Here is a 24544-nt window from a genome sequence, read left to right on the forward strand (position 1 = left end):
ATGAGGTGTGGGACTGAGAAGCCAAACATAGAACTTGTGTGTTAGTTTTCATCAACAAATGAAGATAGTGTTGCAAATGACACATAATAGAGTTTGAAAAATGAGATATTTAGATGAGATGTATCTTGTCTGACTAGAGTCATTTAATAGATAATTAACCAGTCTGAGCTGGTGTCCTGGGCTCTCATTAGTCAGCGATGAGGAATAAACACAGCCAGGCTGCACTTCCTCACAGCTACTCCAGGTATGTTTTGTAAGACAGCACAGATTGGACGTGTCTTCTTCCACTGTTTGACTTTGAGATATGTACAGGTAGGGATGATAATCCTGCCCTTAGAGAATAGAGATGCTGTCATTAACGATGAATGTAGCTGAACACAGACTGAGCTGAATGCAGATATTTAGTGAACATTTTGTAACAATAAAATCTTGAAGAAATCTCTCAGATCAAGAAAAATAAATCACTGCTCTTATTTCCACCCTGTTATTCTGAAGGGGCCAAAAATCCTCATTGAAATGACAAGCCAATGCCATTTTAATATGCTGCTTTGAAGTTTAGTTTCTGCTGTGCAGGGAATGTTCCTGCTAGTTGTTAATGTTAGTCTGCAAGGTTTGGCAAAGCTCAGATTCAGCAACATTATTAAGGCCAGCAATGGGAATCCTAGCATATGTGGTGAGGGGAATAATGTAAGATTTCAGTTACTGGAGTTTGTCCCCACTGTTGAGTAGTACACTGTTAAGTATATTGTTCAGATGGATTTTGCTTCTATATCTGATGAGAAATGCATTCTTGCTTGCAGGAATATAATAAATTATAATGAATGCAATAGTTCTGTGCTTAGTGTCCATCTGAGAGCACCCTTCAGCAAGATACCACAACCATTCTGCTTTGCTATGAAGGCTGCATGCTGAACTCAGTGATGCTGTTCCCAGTTTAAACAAGGTGTCTGCATAAACATATTCCTCAGTCACGATGAGTAAGGCGTACTGTTGGTTTCTCCCCAGTCACAGAATATTGCTTTCATGTTTAACTTGAATCCATAAGAGTACATTTCTTTACGAATATCCAAAGGTTTTTTTTACTGTCTGTTAGAACATACACAGAAGCAGAACTAAATTATCTGTAAGATGTTTGCTCTCTTTTATTGTTGGTTTTTTTTTTTTTATTTTCACAGAGTTTTTTGTAGCCTACCAGATCTAATCTGACATCTGTTACTGAGAACTAATAGCTAAATGCTTCTTTCTGTGACAGGTGTCAGTTTTCTACTTTCGAGCAGTGTCAAGATTGGCTTAAGCGTCTGAACAATGCCATCCGCCCTCCCTCCAAGATAGAAGACCTTTTCTCATTTGCCTACCATGCTTGGTGTATGGAGGTGTATGCTAGTGAGAAGGAGCAGCATGGGGATTTGTGTCGGCCAGGTATGTGGAAGCACTTTGGGCTTCATCACACATGGTTTGACCAGCAAGCAAACAAAAAACCCATAAAATGAAACAATATCAGTATTTTTTTCTTTCCTGTTTGAATTATACCTGAAGAATTTCTATCACTGGAACAGGTTGCCCAAGGAGACTGTGGATGCCCCATCCCTGCAGGCATTCAAGGCCACACTAAATGTGGCTCTGGGCAGCCTGGGCTGGTGGTTGGCGACCCTGCACATAGCAGGGGGTTGGAATTGAATGAGCATTGTGGTCCTTTTCAACCCAGGCCATTCTGTGGTTCTATATGGACTTTTTTTTTACATCAGTTCTTGCACTTAGTGGTTGTATAGCTTATCTTCACTTGCAGCAAGAGCCTTCAGTGTCTTGCATGTATGGACTTCTGCATGATGAGAATTTTGTTCTGACTGGACAAATGAGAGATTAGCTCCCACCATAGCTACTTTGGGGTAAAAAATCTGCAAAACAGTACCTCAGTGTTGTGGGGAAGTTACTGTGGTGTATTTAAATTAGGCAGTCACATATAGTACTGATAACATTTTGTTCACCATGGCAGTAACTGATTCTAAAACAGTTTGTACTGATTATACTCATGCTTTTACTAATTACCTGCAACAGTCACCTTTAGAGTGGATGTTGAGGAGTAGGAGGTGAAGAAGGAAATCTCTGAGCTGTGTGTGGGGTTCACAGCTGCAGTACAGTGACCTATTGGTTAAATACCATCTGCACTAGATAGTTTGAGAAGTCCACAAGTAAATGAAAACTGCAAATTCCTACCGTGCTGGTTATAGCACTTGTTTGAATATGAGGAAATCTGCATTCCAGTCTGAGCCCCTCTACATACATACATACATCTTAGAAAAGCATCTTAATTATCAGGGCTTTGTTAATGGAGGGGAATGGTTGTGTGGTGTGACACCTATCACTGGCTTAGCAAAAAAATCTTTCCTAAGTAAATGCATTAGCTGGTAGATAGTAGAAATGCAGGTTTACTAAGCCTCCTTTGGGTCCTTATCGGACAGGCTTCAACTGAACAGTAGGTTATGCAAAGCAGCACATTCACTTTGTGATAAACCTTTACAAAACATTTTTTTTATCTTAGAGGCATATCAATGAAATTGGTAAGTAGTAGCTTTTTCTCCTCTGTAGCTTGCTTAGTTCTGATGGTAGATTTTTCTTCCTGTAAAGAATTAAGCTATAGTTAAAATAAACCAATGGGATATAATGTAATTATATTATTATATAATAATATAATTTAAAAAACCTAATTCAAATCACTGGATTTTCATTTGTTTATTTACATCAAAGCAGCTCAATGTTTGATAGAGGTGGATAAAAATCCTAAATTGCTTCAAAATGTATTTAAATTCTGGGGAAAAATTACATTCTAAAACACTGTGTATGTAGTGGGAGACCTGAACTTGGCTTTATATGATCAACATTTATAGTTATAAAGCACGTGTCCACAATATCTGTAGCTTATGTCCACAATATCTGTAGCTTATGTCCACAATATCTGTAGCTTATGTCCACAATATCTGTAGCTTATGTCCACAATATCTGTAGCTTGCTTTCTCTTGGATCTTGAGAGTTGGTTGGCTGTGCTTAAGGATGTAAAAGATGTCCATCTTGGCTCAAAAGGCCTCTCAAAATATCCCCATTTCAGGGGGGCAGACCAAATGGTAATGCTGTGGTTTCATTTCTCGGAGAGGACAATGTGATCTTTTGGCGCACAGAGTAGCTGTAAACTAGAGGGAGAAATCAAACACAGTATTTCATTTCGTGTGCTTCTCTAAAACACGTTAGCAGCATGTGGCACTGATGGTTGGAGATGCTCTAGTGTGCTCTTTTGCTACCCAGACAATTAATTCAGCATGTGCTGTGAGTTCTAGTGACCAATCCTCACAGCAGCTGATAATGAAGCCCATCCTCAGAGCATCAAGGGCATGCTGCTCTTCCAGTAGAACATTTAGAGACAGAAATAAAAGGCATTGATAAGGAAGAACAGGACAGAAGTGGTGGACTGACCAGAATGTATTGTTCCAGTTTCATTTCTGCACTTGAGAAAGGGTCAAAGGCCCATCCTCACAGAGGACATTTCAAGATGATCTATTCTAGGTGCCTAGAAGATAATAAATTCAAGCTCATGCAGGCAATAAGAGTTCATGTGAGAAGTGGGAAAATGTTGGCAAGCTCCACTCCAATCGATCTGACAGTAGGAAAGTAAAGCAGAATGCAGTGCCCCCATGTTACTGAGGTTGACCTATTTGAAGATTCACAGCCTAGGAGGCAGAATCATTTATTTTTCTTTTTGGAACCTATTTTACCAGTGTTGTGATGGAAAGTAAGTACGTGATGATGGGCAGTCAGGTCCCTGGTTTTTACCATTGAGCTTTGAAGAGTGAGTGTTCTCTATTTGCACACAATGCCATTCTCCCACGTAGGCTTTCAAACACTGTGAGAAAAATGATCTTGGTAGACTTCCCTTTTGCAGAGATCTTGCACATGGTAAAGCACACCTGGAATTGCAGAGTGCCATTTTCAGAACATGAACTGAGCTGTAAAAGGGAATAACGTCGTAGCTTTTCTTTCATGGTTAATTAAGGCCATAGTTAGGCCACTGTCTTTATTCTTACTTTACCTATTTCTCTATATTTATCTCTCATTGCTTGGTAATATCACCAACACGTTGCAGGCACAGACCTTTACATCCCCAGGGACATGTGTCTGCATATGTACCTCATGTGCTTAAAGATATCAAGGGCTTTCTGAAGCATGTAAAAGAAAGATGTAATACTGAAAGCATTCATTTTTTTAGTAAGTTTTTCTCCCTCTTGCTGCCTCATGATTTTCTGATAGTCATTTAAAGAGACAAGTGATAGAAAGACTTGCAGAGTCATTTTGTAAGCTGTTGCTCAAACGTTGACATTGCTGTAAAACGGGCGTTTTGTACAAGTTATCCTTTTCTACACTCTCAGGTACCTTTAATTCTTCAGACTCTATCAAAACCTTTTTTCCTTTCTGTGTATTTTTCAGGTCACTCTATATTTTTTTTCTGTATATTAATATTTAATATACTAAACTTCACGACTGATATTAGTGTCTAACAATCACGCGTTTAATTCTCATCACCTCTCTGACTTATGGAGGAATAATCTGCAATTTAGAGGTGGAAGTCTGAGATGCATGTTACCATACAGCGCTTACCTGCTTTTCTTATATGAACATACAGAGGTTGTTTTGGAGAAAAACACTGATTTTGAGGGCTTTGGCATTTCCAGAGAGAGCTGATCATGGAGAGCCGTCAATACAAGCCGTGCTACTTGTGCTTGATGCAGGGTTTCAAACTGGGCTATGGAAGGTAGATGATATTTCTGCAGTGTTCTTTCCTCTTTTTAGTATTTAATGAGCATGGTGTGTTTCTCTGTTCTGGAAGGTAGGAGCCTTGTTATTTCACCTTTATTTTCTCTCTGCCTTTGATACCCAGGAGAACATGTAACTTCGAGGTTTAAAAATGAAGTGGAGAGGATGGGTTTTGATATGAACAACGCCTGGAGAATTTCCAACATCAATGAGAAGTACAAGTAAGTTACGTGGGCTGCTGATCTGCAGCCAGACGGCATCTCAAAACACCACTTTTTTATAGCAGGTTGCTGGAACTTTTTCCAAGTTCTGCAGTTCCTAATAAGGGCCAATTAAAATTAGGGATATATATATATATATATACATATATATTCTATTTTATAGCATAAATGTGCTTTTAAAATAGTATTTAATGTTTTATTAACTGTTAACATTTTGCAGGCTTAGAAATACCTGATTTTGATGTGCTTGCTGGATGTCTCCTTAGAGAATAAGCTTTCTAGTGCAAGAAAGGGAAGCCTTAAGAAGTCAGCAAAGAGTGGAGCTGTACTGAACTTACAAAAAGGTTTTTTTTAAACATACCTTATTCTCTAACTTATGGCAGAGTCTTGTGGGGAAAAATATAGTTTGGATGAGTCACAGCCATAGACCCTGATAATAAGTGGAAAGAATTTGTCCTGGGAGTATGGATAAATAAATGTCCCCTCTTCTGTCTGCTGGGTCGGAGTGAGGTGTTTCTCTGTTTATGGTCTGTAGGAGGGTACTGCTGGAGCCCCATCCACTTCACTGCAAAACCAGCACTATCAGCCGGTGATGGAATGTGTTTCATTTCCTTGTCTGTGGAGGATAATGACTTGCAGTTGGTAGCTGATGTTACTGTATGAACAGCATGAACAGTATTTGTGTCTGAAAATCTAGCCTAGTAAAAACACTAAAGATTATTGAAGAGAACTTCAATGACATAAGGAAGCAGAATAATGCAAATGCTTCATTCTTATGGCCAGCACTTGGGATTATTTTTTTCAGCACAGTTGGTATATTTTTCTGAATGAAATGCACTCAGACCTGCCCTCGCTCACAGATGTGTCTTTTTAAGTTCCTTCATTGTAGGAGTGTATTCTATTTTTAGTACAACCTAAAAGGTATTGAATTTACTTGGTGTTTGTAAGAATTTTCTCCTCCTTGCGTATATATTTTAATATGAGTTATAGAAATGATTGTGGTCTACTACCCAGAACCATAATAGTTACAATTAGCAGCACACTATGCTAGTTCTTCTTGTTTCCCATTTCTTCTACTTGCATTTTACTAGACAACTCTTTTTTAGGCAGGAAGGAGGAGGAAGTTTTTCACTCAGTGTGGTGATGCACTGAACAGGTTGCCCAAGGAGGCTGTGGATGCCCCATCTCTGCAGGCATTCAAGGCCAGGCTGGATGTGGCTCTGGGCAGCCTGGGCTGCTGGTTGGTGACCCCGCACACAGCAGGGGGTTGGAACTGGATGAGCACTGTGGGCCTTTGCAACCCAGGCCATTCTGTGATCATATGGAAGAACATCCAAAATGGATGGCAATTTATTATGTCAGAATTCAGTTCTGTTCTAACTTGGACAGTATGACCTATTCTTAACATTCCTCTCAAACTGTTGGTGGAAGAGGAAAGATGTGCCCTTTTTAGAATGGTGACCTTCCATCCAGATGTAAGATTGTGGATGATTTTGTTCATTTTGTTGCATTTTTGTGCTGGGGGAATTAGTTTATTATTCAGGAATACATTGCAGTCACTACTGACTGCTTGCTGCTCCTTGGCAGCCATGACTTTGTTAGCTGAATAATGGAGTATGAGATGGATCTGGTAGAAGAAAGTTCCAGTTAACCACTCAAACATAAGCCAGTGCACTTGGATCCCTGCCTTCAGGAAGAGGTGATTAGCTTATATAATTACTTTCAATTTGTACAAGTTCCTCACCTTGAGTAGCACAGATGGTTCTTCCTGTGCTTTGTGACCCAGTGAGTGGTTACATTCTTTAGCTTGGAAAGAATGTAGAGGTTTTTTGGTGTGCCCAGTTTATTTCAGCTGATGGAGTCTCAAATCATCAGCGTACACAAACAGGAATCTTCTAATCCTGAACTGCACCTGGCTGTTCACACTAATTTTTATGCTGGAGAGAAGCATAACGTGCAATGAAACAGGGTCTAACAAAATTGCTGAACCGAACAGGTATCGGGTTGCTCATCATGTTCTTTGGTTCATGCTGTGTTGCTAATGTGTAATTGCTCTGTGCTTCTTACATCCAACCCTGTGTGCTGCTTTTCTCACAGGCTCTGTGGTAGCTACCCCCAGGAGATTATAGTACCTGCCTGGATCACGGATAAAGAGCTGGAGAGTGTGGCAAGCTTTCGGTCTTGGAAGCGCATCCCTGCTGTTGTGTACAGGTAAGCACTGGAACCAGACAGCAGCTGAGATGTTCTGGCAGATGAGAGCTGAAATAACTTGGAATCTGGAATCTTGGCTTGTTGTGAAAAGTGTTCAGGCTCTGTGGGCCACAGAGCCACTCACTGAGCTGGGCAGTCTTTAATGAAAGTGTTAAAGATCTTATTAAGAGTGTTATTGCATATTCAAAGTGATTAGAGGTCTACCTCTTGCCTTGTTCTTGTGTGTATAACATGGTGTGGAGGTATGCTTCGTGACCTGCCAAGGTAGAGCTGGGGAACTAGGCTGGAGAGAGGCAACAAAACCTGGCACAGTCTCCTCTGCACTGCATGTGAGAGCCATACCCAAGCTGATCTGCTCAGTCATCCATTCTGGGCTTCTTCCTGGGCTTAGATCCTGCTGTTCCACTCCAGAAGGATCCCAGGGGCATTATTGTGAGGTTGAACAGAGCAGGACCTGGGAAACAAATCATCCTAATGGTTCAGACAAGGATTCTAGGGAGCTCTTGTATGAGGAAAGAAGTTCAGACCTGTGATTAGGTGACAGCCAAGTATGATGTGTTAACTTTGATGGCTGGGGGGTTTTGTCTCTACATCTGCTACTTGCACATATACATCACTTTATACCTATTTAAATCTCCAAGAACGTGTGCACAGCTTCACACATTGGCCCTTGTCAAGCCATTTATGAAGTAAGACAGACTTGCTTCACATTCAGTCTGAGTGTGAAGAATGGTTTGTATCTTTTAATTCCAGATGCGTTGTGGTAGCACTCAGCATTGTGTGTCCTGCAAGGCATTCATAGGGCAGCATCTCAGTTGGGGTAGTGATGGATTTTGAAAGTGAAAAAATGTCAGATGGGGAAATTGATGCAACTGAAGGAAATGGTACAAAACATCTCTGGCTGGGGGTACCCTGCCATCTTCCTTTAGTTCTCACCTGGCCATTTGGAAGAAGAGTCATACAGAAAAGAAACAGGAGAAAACAAATACTCAAACAGTGCACTATAAGCATGAACAAATCCTGGAACTGTTTAAAACGCGTTTACAAAGAATGCATTTGTTAGCTCCAGCTATGTATTTTATATAGCTTTAATCAGGCAGCCTTTCCCTTGAAGTGAGTCCAGCTGTTATTCGTAGGATAATTGCTTTTCTGACACATTTGTTACTAGCTTATTTAGTAAGAAATATCTCCGTTTTTTCCTCTCCGGGTATTGTGGGACCTTTGCACTCCTACCTTCCTGTAAACGGTCAAAGTCTCTTTAAAAATCAGATGACAAAGGAATTAAAAATATATAGCGAATGCTGAGAGTTGCATTCAATCTGCCCATTCATCCTGTTCTTCGAAGCAGAGAGAAAAGAGCTGTTTTCTGAGTTGTGAGTGAAATTTAGAGGTTGGTAAAGTAGGCAGAATGGTGTGACCTTGGTCAGAGGAGCAGGTACACCAGAGCTAAGGGTGGGCTATGAAGCTCCATTTGTATGAGATAAGAGCTTGTGCTCCATGAATGGAGAGCAAATCACTTGTGGCAGCAGACACACACTTGTGGCAGTGGTTTTGAATCCTCCTTTCTTTTCTCCTTTTTCCCCTCCAGGATGCACTGGTAGCATCCTGTCCAAACATTCAGGGATTGCCCCCCATCTTCTATTGGCTCTGTGATGGGAAAAATGTTTTCCAGCATATGCTGATATTTTTAGACATAGGTAATAGATTGTACATAAGTGTTTGTGTGTATAAAAGAGAGCAGTGTAATTTATGTCTGGTTTTGTATCCACCTTCCAACGCCTTATTTCAGAGCTTTGTGCCTTTGATGCAATTGTCACTTAATTGGGCGCACTTAAACTGGGGAAGCATTGCTTCCATTCTCAGTGGGCAGGAAAAGCGATGGCTTTCTGAGCATTCTTGGGTACAGCAGCATTCGGGAGCTTTATGGGATGGTGATTTAAATGGTTGAAAGACCTCACTGACTGAAATTGTTTAATTCCTGGCATTAATATTTGACAGCTCAGATGAGTCTACATATGTTAAATTACAACATAATGTTTCGTTTGTATCTGTTCCAGTGAGAGAAAAGTTTCCCTTTTTTGATGCCTTTTTCCTTTATCTTCTCACTCAGTAATAGATTTTTGAGACATCCACTTCATTGTTCTGCGCTACAATAGCAGCCAAATCAGCTACTGCTTGATGATCCGTATGATTGGAAATCCATATATAGTCCTCTCTTTATATACGTTACATAAAAGCAGCTTTTTTCCTTACTTTTGAGGGAGTAATGGGCAAAAGCTCATTCGGCGTTATTATCCATTGAATGATTTGGGGACTATTGGTTGCATTATTTATTGGTCGCATTTAATAACTCCATTCTTACTGCTTTACTTTGGGGAAGAAAGTAATAATGTTTTAAATACACCCAATAACAAGTCTCAGATATTTGCTGAACGCTGGGATGAGGCAGCAGCAAGGCAGACACTTGGCCACAAAACCCTCTTTGTTCTCGTAAAGCATTCAGGAGCTGCAGCAGTATCCGCAGTCTGGGAGGTTGAACAGGCTGAGTTCAGAGGCACACTCCTCCTGGGCTGCGTTTCCCCGTGCTCCTAGCAGCACTGCTTCTGTTTGACGGTCAGGTTTCCAGAAGAATTGTGACACCCAGCTCCTGCAGTTTCCCTATTTGCAAACCCAGGCACGTCTTGAGGCAGATCCATGTGGCCTGGAACAGATTCTGTAGCTTCACCTGTCTTAGGTCCCAGCAAACCAGTGTTAGGAAGAAGCATTTGGGAATTGTAATGAATGGGACAATACACGGGACTTCATCTGCATTACACCAACGTTGTCCTGAACTCCTGAGAACCTACTGAGAAATGAGCTGTGTAAGAGGCACCTTCGGGTCCCTCACACTGCTGAGGGTTATTGCCCATGCAGGCAGTGCTTCTGCTAGCACAGGAAGCAGAGATAAAAAGAGCTTTGTGTGTACTGTGCTTGCTGAATTACTTTGGTGAACTACAGCAATGATTTCTCTGGTTGCAAGTACTAGTAGGTAAGTAGTGCTGTGCAGGGAGCTGTGCAGACCTTTATTACAGCAGACGAGTCGCAAGGACTTGGTGGATTTATTGTTGTACTCAAAAGGTTGCTTGAGCAGAAAGATGAAGCTTATGCAGAGGTGGGCTGTACATCATGCAGTTATACAGTGCTTTACAGTGGTTTTTATAGCTATTGAATGATACGCTATGGAACTTCTTGTTTCCTGTCTAGAGGCTGCGTGTCACTGTGTCTCTGGGAGGTTCGGAGGTCTGGGTGGAAGGTTTGGTTTAGTATTTTTCATTCTCCTTCTGTTTTGTTACTGCAGTGTGAATGATGCCATCGTATCCCCAGGTCCAACCCAAGGGACCTCAGAATCACACTTCAACTATTTGCTATTACTGGTTTGTTTGCTTTCGAGGCCAGTTCAGTTGAAATGAGTACGATGCTGCAGAGCTCCAGAATTACTGTGAATAGGAGTGTTTGCTAATTTCTGCTTAGGAGTATTAGGGCTTCACGGCCATCAGAGAGCTCAGCTTCAGTCCTGGCGGTTCTGTTATTCAGGGTATAAATGGGAGGCGAGGACCTGGAGATGAGAATATAAATGTTTATGGTTCTGTGAAAATGATCCTGCAGGTAAGTGGTAATGAAATCCGGGAGAACATATGGGAGAGTAAATGAGCTTATCTGGGTGTTCAGAATGGAGTTATTGCATATGTAACAATGCTTTCTTTTCTTTTGTTATTGGTAGCAGGGAGCCAGGCAGTCTCTCACTGAGTGGCAACTATTTGTTGCTCAACTAAGTTTTTATCAATGGTTCTGCCTGTGGAAGGCAGTTCATTTCAGCAGCAATCCATTCTCCTTTGTGTGGAGCTGGCTGGCACCTGTTGTAAATGCCGTGGCATTCAGATTGCTTTTCCTTTGCTTCTGTTAATGCCGTGTGTCAGCTGCTTCCTCTCAGTGAAAGAATTTTATATGAAACCATTACCAAAGAGCTATGAGAAATACTTAAAGTACAATATCACCAAATACTTCAGAATTCTAAGCTTTTCAGCAGCAAGCCTTAACCTGATGCTCACTCTGCTATGGAATGAGCGCTGTGAGGCTGCCTGCTGCTGCTCCCTGCAGTGCACTGCGACGTGGCTGTGCTGAGCTCTGGCAACAGATGATAAACCAATTCCTGACACCTGAGCACCCCAATAAATTGGTTAGAGAGAGGAAACAGGTGAGATGTGTTGGTGTGGGTGGGATTCTTCCTGTTTAGGACTGTCAAAGCCAACTGTCATTTTACTTGAAGATTCAGCCCACCCGTACCTCTGTGGCCCGAGCAGAATTGTGGCTCTGCTCTCCCTTTGCATCCCCACCTGCAGTGCCTTTCTAGTATGGCTGAGGTCCTCTGAACTCAGAGTGTGTCTGGGCAATGTCAAGGAGGGTGGCGTATAGTCCAGGTGTAAGCACTGCAGTGAATGGGAAGCTGTGTGTTCTGTTGGCAGCAGTGGGATGTGTCAGTGGAGGCAGCAAGAGGCAATGAAGTGGTAATGTTTCAGAACACATTCTTTTTTAAGAGTAGATTATAAGTGTCCAAATGTGTTTTCCAAAGCATGTTTGCAGCGGTTGGATACTCTTCAATTATTTCACATCTGTTCTTTGTGTAATCAGTTAAAAAACAATAATAATACTTTGTCATTTTGAAGGTATTTAAAAAACATCCCTATATCTGATAGACTATTCTGTCTGATTTTCCAGTCCTCTGAAGTTTCATCAGCGCATAGCGTGTATTTTATATCCCATTTTAGAAGGAAAACGTTCAGTTAATAAGCAGTTTTTCCTTTTTCATTGCTACTTTGTCCACAGAGAAGTTTATGTGCTTGTGCACTTCATTAGCAGCCTGGCACCACGCTGCTGCTTATGTGGAGGAGAGCAGTGCTGGTGCTCTGCAGCAGCTCCTTGGTGCTCTCCTGCAGGTTATAGTTGGTGTGAGAGGCAGCAGGTGAAACAGAACCCACAGCGGGGAGGAAGAGAGAAAAACACATCTTGTGGGACCTCGGGAGGGGGGAAGAATGTGAGAAGTGCAAGAGGAAGGGCTGAGGAGCTTGGGGGGGTGGAGGAGTGATCATGTTTTGAGGTCTTGGTTGATTTTTAAGTCTTTTCTTTCTAAAATTACATGAAGATAGAAGGCCATTCTTTCCTAACAGACACCAATAGCAAAGTTCAGGATGAGCAGAGCTGCAGGTGTGTAGCATTCTGAGGGACTGGTGCAATAGTAATGCCTAAAATAAAGTGGCTTCCAGATGTGGTTCTGCAAAGCATTCCAGGACTGCCTTTGGTGCTTCACAGATGATGCTTGGAAATGGATACCATCAGTGTGCGAGTTGGCTATGCTTGGTGTTAAATATCATCTGACAGAAGGCGTGCTGCCTTCTGCCAGCATTTCATACCAAAATCAGAACATTCTTCCCAGATTCAATTAGTGGAATGTTTTGATTTAACAACAAACAGCTCATCGAAGCACGAATCTCTGCTTTTACTCCTTTCTAGCTTTATAGCTTAGCATGAGCTAAACTGAACTTTCACATTTCCTCTGTCATACTGCAGCTGTAGACCTGGGTAGCCAGGAGGTGTTGAATAGCTCTTTATGGCAGTCTGTTCTGAAATGTTCTGCAGCTCTTACTGGCCAACAGGTAGCAATGTTAAGCAGGAAAAGTGCTTTGGTTCTCCATTACCAACCTTAGCTTTGACTTCTACCTCTCAGTGAATGTGTGGTTACAGGCAGCGTTTTGAAGTGAAGCGTGCGGAATTCATTGTCTACAGAACCTCAGACTGGGGATAAGTGCTGAGCTGTAGATTCCCCAACAGGAGTTAAAATGCTGGAGGGAACCATTTACCTTTCCATGCCCTCTGTGTTTTTCATCCTGACCTTTCAAGTTATGCACTACTTCTCTCTGTTCTGTACTTTTTCAGGCACCAGAGCAATGGCGCAGTCATTTCCCGCTGCGGCCAACCCGAGGTCAGTTGGTGGGGCTGGAGGAATGCAGATGATGAACACCTTGTCCAGTCAGTAGCCAAAGCCTGTGCCTCAGATTCAAGGTCCAACAGTAACAAACTAATGAATGGAAATTGTTCAAGAGATTTCTCCAATGGAGGAGACCTCTCTGATGTGGAATTTGGTAAGTTTTGCCACTGTTGCTTTTCTGTAAAAGGCAGAGCTTTTATATGAAGCTTCATCTCCTTTGTATGCTGTAACAGATTGTATCCCTTGTACTTAATGAGGCATTCTCTGATTTCTGTGTGCACAATGCATACACACAGTGGGACTTGATTGAATCGTTGCTGCAAACAATGCCAAGAGTATCCCTTTAGTTATTCTTCACTTGCATATCTTCTCCCCCAGATTCCTCAATCTCTAACGCCTCGGGAGCAGAGAGTTTGGCAATACAGCCTCAGAAGCTTCTGATCCTAGATGCACGGTCCTATGCAGCAGCTGTGGCTAACAGAGCCAAAGGTGGAGGCTGTGAGTGCCCAGGTAAGCAGTGCTTCTTTTGTATGAAGTTGATCAAAAGCTTTTGTTTGACTGTCGTTACAGTGACAGACTCAGGTAGTGCATATTTCACAGAGTGCACAGGTAAAAGTACTGCTCATCTAGAAGAAAATCCTGGCCCGTGGCAGCTGTCACACAGCCCTTCAGAAGGCCAGGTGTAGCTGGCAGTTCGCTTTCTCAGAGCACAAAACCAGCTGGTAGCAGGGCTGGGCCTATGCTGAACTGTGCTGATTGTCTGTCCCCTCCTGAGTCTCATACATAAACGAGCATGAGACAAACGCATCCACTGGGCTGATGTCTGAAAAGCTGAGCAAACTGTGCAGTCTGTGAACTGCAGAGGACAGCAGTGCTCCGGGGTGGCTGTGCAGAAGACAACTTTTCAGCAGCTTTGTAAAGCTGAAGCATTTGTAAGCGTTTATGCTGTAAGCCAAGGCAACCGAAATCCCGATCCACCTTGTGTTTGTCACACATTCACACTTAGCACTTTCTGCGTTCTTTGGCACTTGCAAAGCGTTGATGATACGGACGAGGTATTATTTTATTGCTGTTGGATGTGGGTTCAGAGCGTTAACATTCCATGGCTGCATAATCTGAAAAGAAAAATGCCAGAAAGTGTTGATTCGGTGTTGATTCAGCACGGAAGGAGGATTGAAGTGACCTTTCAGCCTTCTTGAGTGGCTGTGAAAGCTAACCCGTAACTCCTATAAGAAACAAATTAGCTTACCAAGCTTCGGAACATCCACAGATTATCCGTTAACTATTTTCTATGCCTCTAAGCATTGTGTAACTGCTGACACAGCAGTCTCACTATTGCTGCGGGTTCGTGCTCTGCTTCTTGTAACGTGAAGCAAAGCGTGGAAGAGAAACACAGAAACACTTTGCTAGTTGTTTCCTGTTTTGCAGTGTTGCATTGTGATGTCTGGAATGCCTGCTGGAGTCCAGGCACTGGGTTTGCCTTGCAGAATATTGGTGAACAGCTTCTTCCATCTGCCCGCAGCACCGCTGCTTTGTTCTTATGGAGAAGGTTCTTCTAGCAATTAAGCTAAGCATGGTTCTTAGTTTCTTCTCTCTCTCGGTATTTCCCTGCAGAGTATTATCCAAACTGTGAAGTGGTGTTCATGGGAATGGCAAACATTCATTCAATCCGGAAGAGCTTTCAGTCCCTGCGTCTGCTCTGCACACAAATGCCAGATCCAGGAAAGTAAGTGGCTGTTGGTGCTTTTTGCTTCTGTTTACACCTTTCTGTAAACTGATGTTCAGGTGTTTGGGTTTTTTTTCCTCTTACTAACTTTCCTGTGTTTTCCATTTCCATAGAATTTATTGCAGGATTTTCACTGAAGTAAACCTAGAAAATGAGAATGTAATTATATTTTAGCCCTGAATTTTGATCCTGGAATTGCCTGCCTCTCAAATGGGCTTCTGAGTGCCAGCACTTACTCTAACCCCAGCTTCCTGGATCTTTAATCTTTGCAGCCTGGCTCTCCTTCAGAGTATTCTAGTGCTGTTCCACATGCTTCATCTGGAGGGGCTTCTCAGGGAATGTAGCCCTTCGGTGCTGAGGGATGTTGAGCCTCTAGTGCTTCTGGGGTTGAATCTTCATTAAGACACTGCAGCTGCACCGGTCCTGTCTCCCCTACCACCTCCCTGTTCTGAATTTGTTGCTCAGAGTAATACGTGGTTTCGCAGTAGATCCAGAGTAGCCATCTGTGCTGAGCTGATAGGAGAACCTCCACGCTGCTCTGATACTCAAGGCACCTCCAGCACACCTCAGAAAGCCTGGCAGTAGTTGAGGTTCCAAATGGAGGTTTGGAGTCCCAAGATCTGCCATTGGCAGCAGGACTGCAGTGCAGCCCAAACCCTCAGCTGGGAAGAAGGGAGTCCGGAGGGGCTGCTGGAAGTAACCATGACCCTGTGGTGCTTATGGTGGCCTTTGCTGGTGATGTGCCATGCATGTGTCTGGGCAACTGCTTGTTCTTGTGGGCTGTGAGCAGCAAACCATGTGCCACAGCCTGATTGTTCCTCAGGTGGGCTGCAAGGTTTTGTTTCTTGCAGTTCAGGGAGAGTCTTAGCAAAATGTAGATGAAAAATAATGAGTGATGACATTCGCAGCTCATTAAAGTACACAATAATGTTATGCTTTGATTTGATGAAATCAGAGATTCAAACCTGGAAGCATTTTAAAAGAGCAAAGATTGTCCTCCTTTGTTTTCTTCTAGTTGGTTGTCAGCTCTGGAGAGCACCAAATGGCTGCAGCACCTGTCTGTGCTCCTGAAATCAGCACTGCTTGTGGTCCATGCTGTGGACCGAGACCAGCGACCTGTCCTGGTGCACTGCTCGGATGGCTGGGACCGAACCCCCCAGATCGTGGCTCTGGCCAAACTGCTGCTAGATCCCTACTACAGGACCACAGAGGTTTGTAGGCCATCTGTTAACGAACAAGGCACTTATTGAGTTTGGGTTCCTTTCCAAGGAATTCTATATTAAAAAATGACAGATTTTTGAGCTAGAAGCAGCACAGGAGCTAACAGGAGTTAACTAACAGCAGTCTGCAGATACAGTTACATGTGGGTGTAAATATAGCCTGTAATTCAAGAGCAGATGATGTTTTTCATTTCAATAAGTGCCCAGTCATGGTGTTCCTTTCCCCATACGTATGCAGTGCTGAGCGCTTCTGGCACAGCTGCAGTTTCTCAGCCAACTGCTGGTGAAAAGCCTTTCTCTGTTCCTCTTTCCTAGTTTTCTTAGCTACGTATTTCTCCAGTTTCCTTTCTTTCACGATCCCTTGTCACTTAGTTATAACACTGTTGCTTTTTCAGCCCAATTTTTTTTCTCCCGTGGCTTTTCAGCACTGTGGGATGTGTGATGGCTGGATTCCATCTACCAGCCCACATGCAAGATGCCTTTGTTGTGTAGAACAGAAGTGTGTGTCTGTGTGCTGTGCTACAAACCGGTGTTTAAGCCCTCAGATACAGGAGGACCAGGAGCTGAAAATGTAGCAGCGTCCTTAGGAGGAAATTGTGGTGACTTTCTCAGATCCTTGTTCACGTGGGTTCTGGAGGTCAGCATCCACCAGGTCAAACCACACTGCTCCATCTCTGGCACAGAAGCTCCTCCTGGGCCCTCCTCAGTGTCCTCATTTTGGGTTCCAATTGAAAAGTTCTTTGACACACCTCTTCTTCCTGCCTGCATCAGAGGGAACCATGAATGTAACTGCCCAGGAACGTTCAGAGAGATGGATTCCATCATTGTCACTTTCAGGCTTTGTAGCACTATCGACCTTTTTGTTTTCTCCTTTTCAGTTGCAACCCTTGGCTTAATAAAGTGTGATCTACAATCTTCCATTGCTCTAAGAAGCAAGACCTCCCCAGTGTGGTTGATTTTAGGTCCTGTATGTGGTTGATTTAGGTCCTGTAAGGCTGGGTGTCACAGCCAGGTGCTTCATTAGGCACTACTTTGGGATGTGCTTTGCCATTTGGGTTTGCATGAGAAATTGTGCAGTCTGCCCTTTATCAAACTTACTCATGGCTGTGCTACGTTTGATATACACATAGGCAAGCAATCTCTGTGTGGATATCTCGTCATGGTTACCATTAGGTTACCATTATCTGGGTTTGAATCAAGATGTGAAATTCCTGCTCTCCCCTGCCTTGCCAAAATAGCTCTCACATCAAGGTCTGCTTCCTCATCAGCCAAAGGACTTAGTAGTCTGTCTTATTCCCTTCGCTGTCCATGTGGGCTTGGGCTTCATTTCAGTCCTAATTTCATTGTGCAGCGTTTAAGAAAATAGAGGTATTGGGTAAAGGAGAAAAGGTAAGTGATGGGGACTAATTGTGAAGGGAAGTCAGGAGGAGTTGAGGGCACAGCAATAAGTTGAGCCCCATGAGTCTCAGACTGTCTTTAAAAAAAACCTAAAGAGGAAATGTTGGTCTGTCCTTGTATTTCTGCAGGGTTTCCAGGTGCTGGTGGAGATGGAGTGGCTGGATTTTGGCCACAAGTTTGCCGATCGCTGTGGCCATGGTGAGAATTCGGATGACCTCAATGAGCGCTGCCCGGTGTTCTTACAGTGGCTGGACTGCGTCCATCAGCTCCAGAGGCAGTTCCCTTGCTCCTTCGAGTTTAACGAAGCATTCCTTGTGAGTTGTGGCTTGAGAGCTTGCTGTTTTATAGACTGCTCCTAACCCACCGCTAACGTACCAAAGAGCCCAAGGGGTTTCTGGTTTTCCCATCTATCCGTGACAGGATGTCTTCAGCTTGGTAAAGGAAATGGGAAAGCTGTCCTGATACAGGAGACACAAATAGTTGTGTACTTTGTGGAGCCTGGGGTCTGTTCACTCTTAAAGCAGAAGCAGGGCCCTCAAGGGCTTCTTTCAGACTTAAAAGAATGAAACAAACAATACGAATTTAACTATTTCACTGAAGAGTTGCTGAAATACATTCAGTTTAATGCATTCACACAACATACAATTGTTTACTGGCAATATGAGCTTCCCCCTACTTTGATCTCTTTGGGAATCGGAGACTCCTCTGAGCACTCCTTCCCTTTACATCGCTGTTCAGTGTTTCTTTCTGTGCTGAAAATGTACAGGATGCACCAGCTGTGTTTGTTTCCTTTGCATGAGGACAGCTCTCCTGTTAGAAATTGGCCTTGGGCTGTCAAAGCCAGTTTTTAAGGCCAGGAAGTGAGTCTGTGGGAAGGTGTCACCTGCAGCCTCCAGAGCTGGTAACCTGAGGAATAAAGGCTTTTATGGAGTGTCTGATCCGCTGCAGACTTGAAGCACGTTGCTGTGATCGTTGATGACTTGTACTAGTGCTTGCCAGCTCAGCCATGTAACTGAGTTGATGTGCAGTCCTAGCTTAGCTCAGTTGTGAAATAGGATACCTAAGGTTATAACCAGCTCCCTCACTCGCTGCTGATCGGTGGGAGCTGTGTGTGAACGTTACCCTTAAAGTCCTCACAGCCCTACAGCAACACCCGCAGTCTGTCCTTTACAGCCACTGGGATTGTTTAGATACTGAAAGTTAGGTTCGTGTTAAGCTGCTTAGTCAGGCACTGGGCAGAGTGTGGAGTGAATAACGATAGGGCTGTATGCCGTGTACATCTAGACTGACACAAACTGGGTTTTATTTCCCCCGTTCTTTGTCTCTCTGCTGCTGCATTAATGTTTTATAACCTACTTGTCCTCCAGGTCTGCGAGTTTTACATTAGCGAGACTTATACGTGAGTGTGAACCGCTGCATGTCTTCATGTTTTGTGGTTCTTCCTTGAGCTTTTAGTTACGATTATAAAAGATGCCTCTACGTGTAAATCCTTTTGCAATTAATTCATAAGGAGGCACACAGAAAATTCTGGGTTTATTTATCCATCAGTCCTTGGGAAATCATTGCCATGTGAAGGGAAGGTTTCTTTTTTCTTAAGCATTCTTGCATTAAGCTGATGTCTTCTGCCGTATGACCGTATCTGTGCTGGTCTCTGCAGGTCAAACTGGTGCAGCACACCTACTCTTGCCTCTTTGGTACATTCCTGTGCAACAATGCGAAAGAGAGAGGAGAAAAACACACTCAGGAACGGACCTGTTCTGTCTGGTCTTTGCTGCGGGCAGCAAACAAAGCCTTCAAGAACCTGCTCTACTCCTCCCAGTCAGAATCTGTACGTATCCTTTCTTACCCGCCTCATAAGAGAGTCTCCATCAGGGGGCTCTGGAGTCTGATGCTCTCAGAAGCGTGTCCTGTAGTGCAGTGCCCAGCTGTAGCAGTGGGATGTGTCCAGGTTCACTCACTGTGAGTACAGGGCACAGATAGCACACCTCTCTGGAAACACCTCAGCTCTCCTCTTCGATGTTTACAGCTGGATGCCCTGCTCGGTTTTATGTTCCAGGCCTCCCGTTGGGTCTGCTGCTGTCTGAGGAACGTCAGGTGCAGCCTCAGAGGTTTCTCTGTGCTGGAAGCACCATTTCTGTAACAGACATTTCTGTGTTTGGCTGATGGACTTTTCCAGGGAACTAAGCTGTGTCACAGGAGTGACGTGGAATGGCACACAGACCTCAGCACTGTTTAGGCTTAAGTTTAATGTAGATGCAGAAAATATAACCAGGATCACTGGGCACAGCTGTGTTCCTTGTGATACTTTCCCACTTTCACTCTGGCTCACTGAAGCTTCCCGTCCAGGAAGGGCTTGCAGTCACCTTTTGTACTTGGTGGAAGGGCATTTGAGCTGTGCTGTGGTAGGCATGGCATGGAAACAACCCGTCAGTCATCAGAGGTCACCGTGACAAGGATGGCAAAGACTGTTAGAAATATTTAAGTGCTTTTTGTTAATGAAACATCAGATACCACGAATGTAGCTGTAAGGGCCGTGCCATGGCTTTGCGTATGATGGATGTGGCTTATGGTTGTTCCTTAGAGGGAAATTAAATCTTGGCTTAGCAGGAAAGAGTTCGCCTGCATTTGCTGTAAAGGGATGAATTCAGTATTCACATCAGCCCTCTGTCGCTGCCCGTCTCCTCTGGACACTGTACCTGCAGCCTGGGCTCCATCTGCGTGCAGCTCCATCCGTCATGGTGCCGGGCAGCAGCAGATAGAAGCCTTTCAAGGCTTTCCAGCCTGATGTTGCCATTAGCAGAGTGGGTGTGATTGCTGAAAGCATGAGAGGCCCTGCAGATAAACACGGATCCTGAGGGCTTCTGGAGTTCTGGGTGCATCAGGTTGCTCCCTGAAAACTGCACTGAGTTTAGCCGGGAGGAGCTCAGAGCACTCTCAGCACAGGCGGTGCAGCCAGGTAGCTGCTCTGGCCCTGGGCTGCCTTTACCTGCTGCATCCTGCACTGCAGGTGGGCTCTGGGTGACCTGGGCCGTGTTCTTGGTAAATGGCGCTGAACTGACTGGGATAAATTGTGTCTTCTGAGGAGTTTCACTAATCTGTCTTGTATTCATTTCTGCCTTGATTTACTGCAGTGTTGGAAAGGTGCCTCACTGACGCGGCCATGTCTGTTCTAAAGCTGTGGTCATTCAGAGCAGCAGCCCTCAAACTGAGCTGCCCCTCACAGCCTTGGAGGCTGTGAGTTCAGCTCTCGTATGGCACGCCGTAGTACAAAGTATGGGGGAAGCTCTGCTATGGGCTGCTGAATTCCTCTGCACTTTAAATTGCTCAGAAGCATTATGAAGGTGTAGATTCACACGGTGCACATTGCAGTAATTCATTCACAGGAAGCTGAAAGCCCAGCGTCGTTATGCCTCAAGCTCCCTCTCTGAAAGAGCAGATAATTACGTTTCCAAGTGTAGCTGATTAAAGGTGCCATAGCTGCTCACAGGCCTTCCCAAACCATACAGAGATTTGACCTCCCAGCTGCAATCTGAATAACAACCCAGGACTACCCCAGTCAGATCCAAAGCCCTTTTTACTCCATGGGAGTTGCAATTTCTGAACGGTTGTGTGTGTTTTTCTCTCCCAGGTGCTGTACCCAGTGTGCCATGTGCGTAATTTAATGCTCTGGAGTGCTGTTTACCTGCCCTGTTCTTCCCCCTCTACGCCTGCTGACGACACCTGTGCCCCATACCCTGTTCCAGGCTCTAGCCCTGAAGATCAGCCCCTGGGCAGGTGAGCCTAGAGCTCAGAAATCCCATCCTGTAAAGTAAGATCAATAGGGAATATTGTGGGATATTAAGAGGAGAACGCTTGTGGGGAGGGAGGTGTTTTTCACAGGCATGTTGGTGGGCTGTGGGACTCACTGACCAAAAGTGGCTTTCCTTGTTTCAGGTTTGGAAGCTGTTAAGTTTCAGAGGTCAGAGCATAACGAATATATTGGAAAGGAGAGATTAGGAATTGAGCCAAGGCTGTTGCCTGGCTTTGTTGGTCCTTCGTGTCGTTGCTGGATATGAGCTTTTATTTGGCCAACTTGAGTTTCAGTTCTTTTTCTGTTGCGTAACGTTCTTTGGTTTGCTGGGGGTGTTGTGATGCTCTGCACACGTTAACGAGGAGCTGTGAGCAGACTGCAAGCAGCTGTGCGCTGTGCTGAGCGGAGCTGGCAGTGCTTGAAGTCTGAGTCAACAGATTCTCCTCCTGGCAGACAGCAGAACGGGCTACAGATGGTCCAGGTGTGCTCCTGGATAACAGTGCACACAAGTCCATTAGCGAGCGGACCGTCACCCCCCTCGCTGTGGAGGGGAGGTTTTAGGCCGTAGTAGCTGGACTTAAAATAAATGAATAAAAGTCCCTGACTTTGGGTTGTGTTTGTATCTGTGTAGGTTACCAAAGACGAGATCCTTCGACAATCTGACGACAGCCTGTGACAGCAGCGTGCCTACGACCAACCGGCGCAGCAGCGACCCCAGCCTGAATGAGAAGTGGCAGGAGCACCGCAGGTCCCTGGAGCTGAGCAGCCTTGGGAACCCCGGGGACGACCCGTTTGATGGGGATGGCCTGAGCAAGCAGGGCAGGGCGCTGCTGGGAGCTGAGCTGTCTGTTGCAGCCGGCGTGGCGGAGGGGCAGATGGAGAACATTTTGCAGGAGGCCACGAAGGAGGATGTTGTTGTGGAGGAGCACTTAAGGGGCAGCCTAGAGACTGCGGGGAAAGGGGATGAGATTGCCTTGGACAAGGAGAAGAGAACTGAAAATGTGCACGGGTACGTGGGTGAGCTGTGTGAGAAGGCTGAGGATAAAGGGGTGGTAATGAACAACCCATGTCCGCTTTCACAAGGGGCTTGTGAGCTCAAAGGACGCCCGGAGGAGCAGACTGATGTCAGTAACGCTACCCAGAAGTTACCTCAGGTGAAAGGAGTGCAGGCTGTTCCTTCGGAGAGCTCTGTAAATAGAGACACTCACAAGAATGTGGAGGAAGGTGTGGGCAAACCTGAAGGAGAGGGAGAAAGCCTGCACAGCGTAGCACAGACCGGCCTTCTGTTACCTCTTACAAGCCTGCACGAGGTGAGAACATCCAACATTGAGAGCTCTACAGAAACCTTAACAGAGAATGAAGCAAAGCAAGAGCTGATTCCCAAGGGTCCGTGCCTCAGAGCCCATCTGATGGACAACAGTGCTGACGAGCTTTCGCGAACTATTGAAAACAGGCCGGAGGGGGAGAGTGCGATGGAACTGCAGAGACTGGGCACAAAAGTACATAGGACTTCTGGCAGCGGCAGCGCACACATCCCAATGCCTTCCCCTTGTGCCTTGCCTTTAGGTGAATGTAAAGACGAGGTTGTGTGTAACGGAGAGCTGGAGCCTGAGAACAAGATGACGGAGAAGCCTGCGGGGCTGGCTATGGTGCAGAAATACCACGCGACAAACGGGCACTGTGTGAACGGGGAGGACGGGAGGACAAAGGCCGCTCTGAGCCGGCAGGTCTCCGCAGCGAGCTGCAGCTCTGCACAACTGCACCTGAGGAACCTGCACCAGAAATGGGTGATGAGTCACCTCGGGAAGCAGCAGGCGGCCGGCAGCCCAGACCAGCCTGCCAGGAGCCACCTGGACGATGACGGGATGCCTGTCTACACCGACGTCATCCAGCAGCGCCTGCGCCAGATTGAAACTGGGCATCAGCAGGAGGTGGAGACCTTGAAGAAGCAAGTGCAGGAGCTGAAAAGCCGGCTGGAGAGCCAGTACCTGAACTGCTCCTTGCGTCTCAACGGCGATTACGGAGACGAAGTGGTGAGTGAGCTGGGAACTGGGCCGCTCATGGGAACCGTGGGCTACTTGTGTCTGCATCTCCCCCTGTTGGCAGCCCGCGGCTCTTCGGTCAGGCAGGGATTGCTGCGGCCCTGCGGGGTTTGTAAAACCCTCGAGGTGTTTCTGAAGAGGAGGGAGCTGATAATCAGTGCTTGATGAGCAGCATTGCTGATGAGGAATATTTCACTCTATTGCAGTTTGACCAAGAAAATAGCAAAGATTGACTTCCAGCAGCATCTTTGCATCTAACCGGGCGTACTTAAACACCCGCATTGGCCTTACTCCAAAAGCCCACATGTCTTACTTTTGCTTTCACACATTTTTCTAAGGATGGCAGTGCCATTTATTGGGACATAGTTGGGCAGGAGCAGCTCTGATCCCTTGGCGCTTTGCACGCTGAGCTTTGGAAAGGTGCAGCAGTTGCTCTGATAGCTCAAAGTCAGGTAAAAGAAAAGGGAGAGCTGTGAGGACACTTGGGGAGGCAGGAGCACAAGGAGGGAGGTGAGGGGATGCAGGAGCATCTCAGGTGTTTGCACAGCATTGGCCTGGAGTTCCCGGGTTGGTGTAATAGTTATGAACAATGTCCCGTGTATGCATTTAATCTGCTTCGTGTGCCTGCAGGACCAGGAGAGGGAAGGGCGTTTTTAAGAGCCTTCCAGCTTTAGTTGTTCAGTTTCCTCTTGTGCAGAAGTGGTGGAGGTGCCGGCCGGTCGCAGGGATCTGATGAGGGAAATGCTCTGCACCTTCTTGGCTGTGATGGCAGAGATCAGCACCCAGTGCTCGCTCTGAGCATCCGTCTCAGCTGGGTCTCCCTTGGGTTGGATGCGGCTTTGACCCCTTGGAGAGATGCGATGTTTTGCCTTAGTCTGTTGTATCCCCCGTTGTAGGGGCTTTCACCAGCCAAAGTGTGGGGCTGGGATGTTCTCTGAGTGTCACTTGTTTTAAAGCCTGATCTCTGCTTTCTGTTGTTGCCTTGTCTGGCAGTTCTTACTGCCTGTGTAAATCCAGAGGTGCTCAGGCACAAAACTAGGTAAGATTTTTTTCCCCCCATAGTTTTATTTAAGCCAGTTAAACCACATCCAGCCCAGCCCACAGCAAGGAAGCG

At 45.1% G+C, this 24544-nt stretch overlaps 1 protein-coding gene across 6 annotated transcripts in view; it reads left to right on the plus strand.

Annotated features, from left to right (window-relative positions):
• MTMR3 (myotubularin related protein 3) overlaps nucleotides 1-24544 on the plus strand; it is a 70763-nt gene that overhangs the window by 40535 nt on the left and 5684 nt on the right. For all 6 annotated transcript variants that reach the window (XM_072350859.1, XM_072350858.1, XM_072350864.1 and 3 more), the window contains 11 exons: nucleotides 1253-1419; nucleotides 4925-5021; nucleotides 7119-7232; nucleotides 13203-13408; nucleotides 13633-13764; nucleotides 14869-14980; nucleotides 15996-16191; nucleotides 17727-17912; nucleotides 19256-19426; nucleotides 21227-21372; nucleotides 22020-23421. In XM_072350859.1, coding sequence (XP_072206960.1) covers nucleotides 1253-1419; nucleotides 4925-5021; nucleotides 7119-7232; nucleotides 13203-13408; nucleotides 13633-13764; nucleotides 14869-14980; nucleotides 15996-16191; nucleotides 17727-17912; nucleotides 19256-19426; nucleotides 21227-21372; nucleotides 22020-23421 — 2929 coding nt within the window. The remainder of the gene's footprint in view (nucleotides 1-1252; nucleotides 1420-4924; nucleotides 5022-7118; nucleotides 7233-13202; nucleotides 13409-13632; nucleotides 13765-14868; nucleotides 14981-15995; nucleotides 16192-17726; nucleotides 17913-19255; nucleotides 19427-21226; nucleotides 21373-22019; nucleotides 23422-24544) is intronic.

Source organism: Excalfactoria chinensis, chromosome 16 (assembly GCF_039878825.1).
Source record: "Excalfactoria chinensis isolate bCotChi1 chromosome 16, bCotChi1.hap2, whole genome shotgun sequence".
Lineage (NCBI taxonomy): Eukaryota > Metazoa > Chordata > Aves > Galliformes > Phasianidae > Excalfactoria > Excalfactoria chinensis.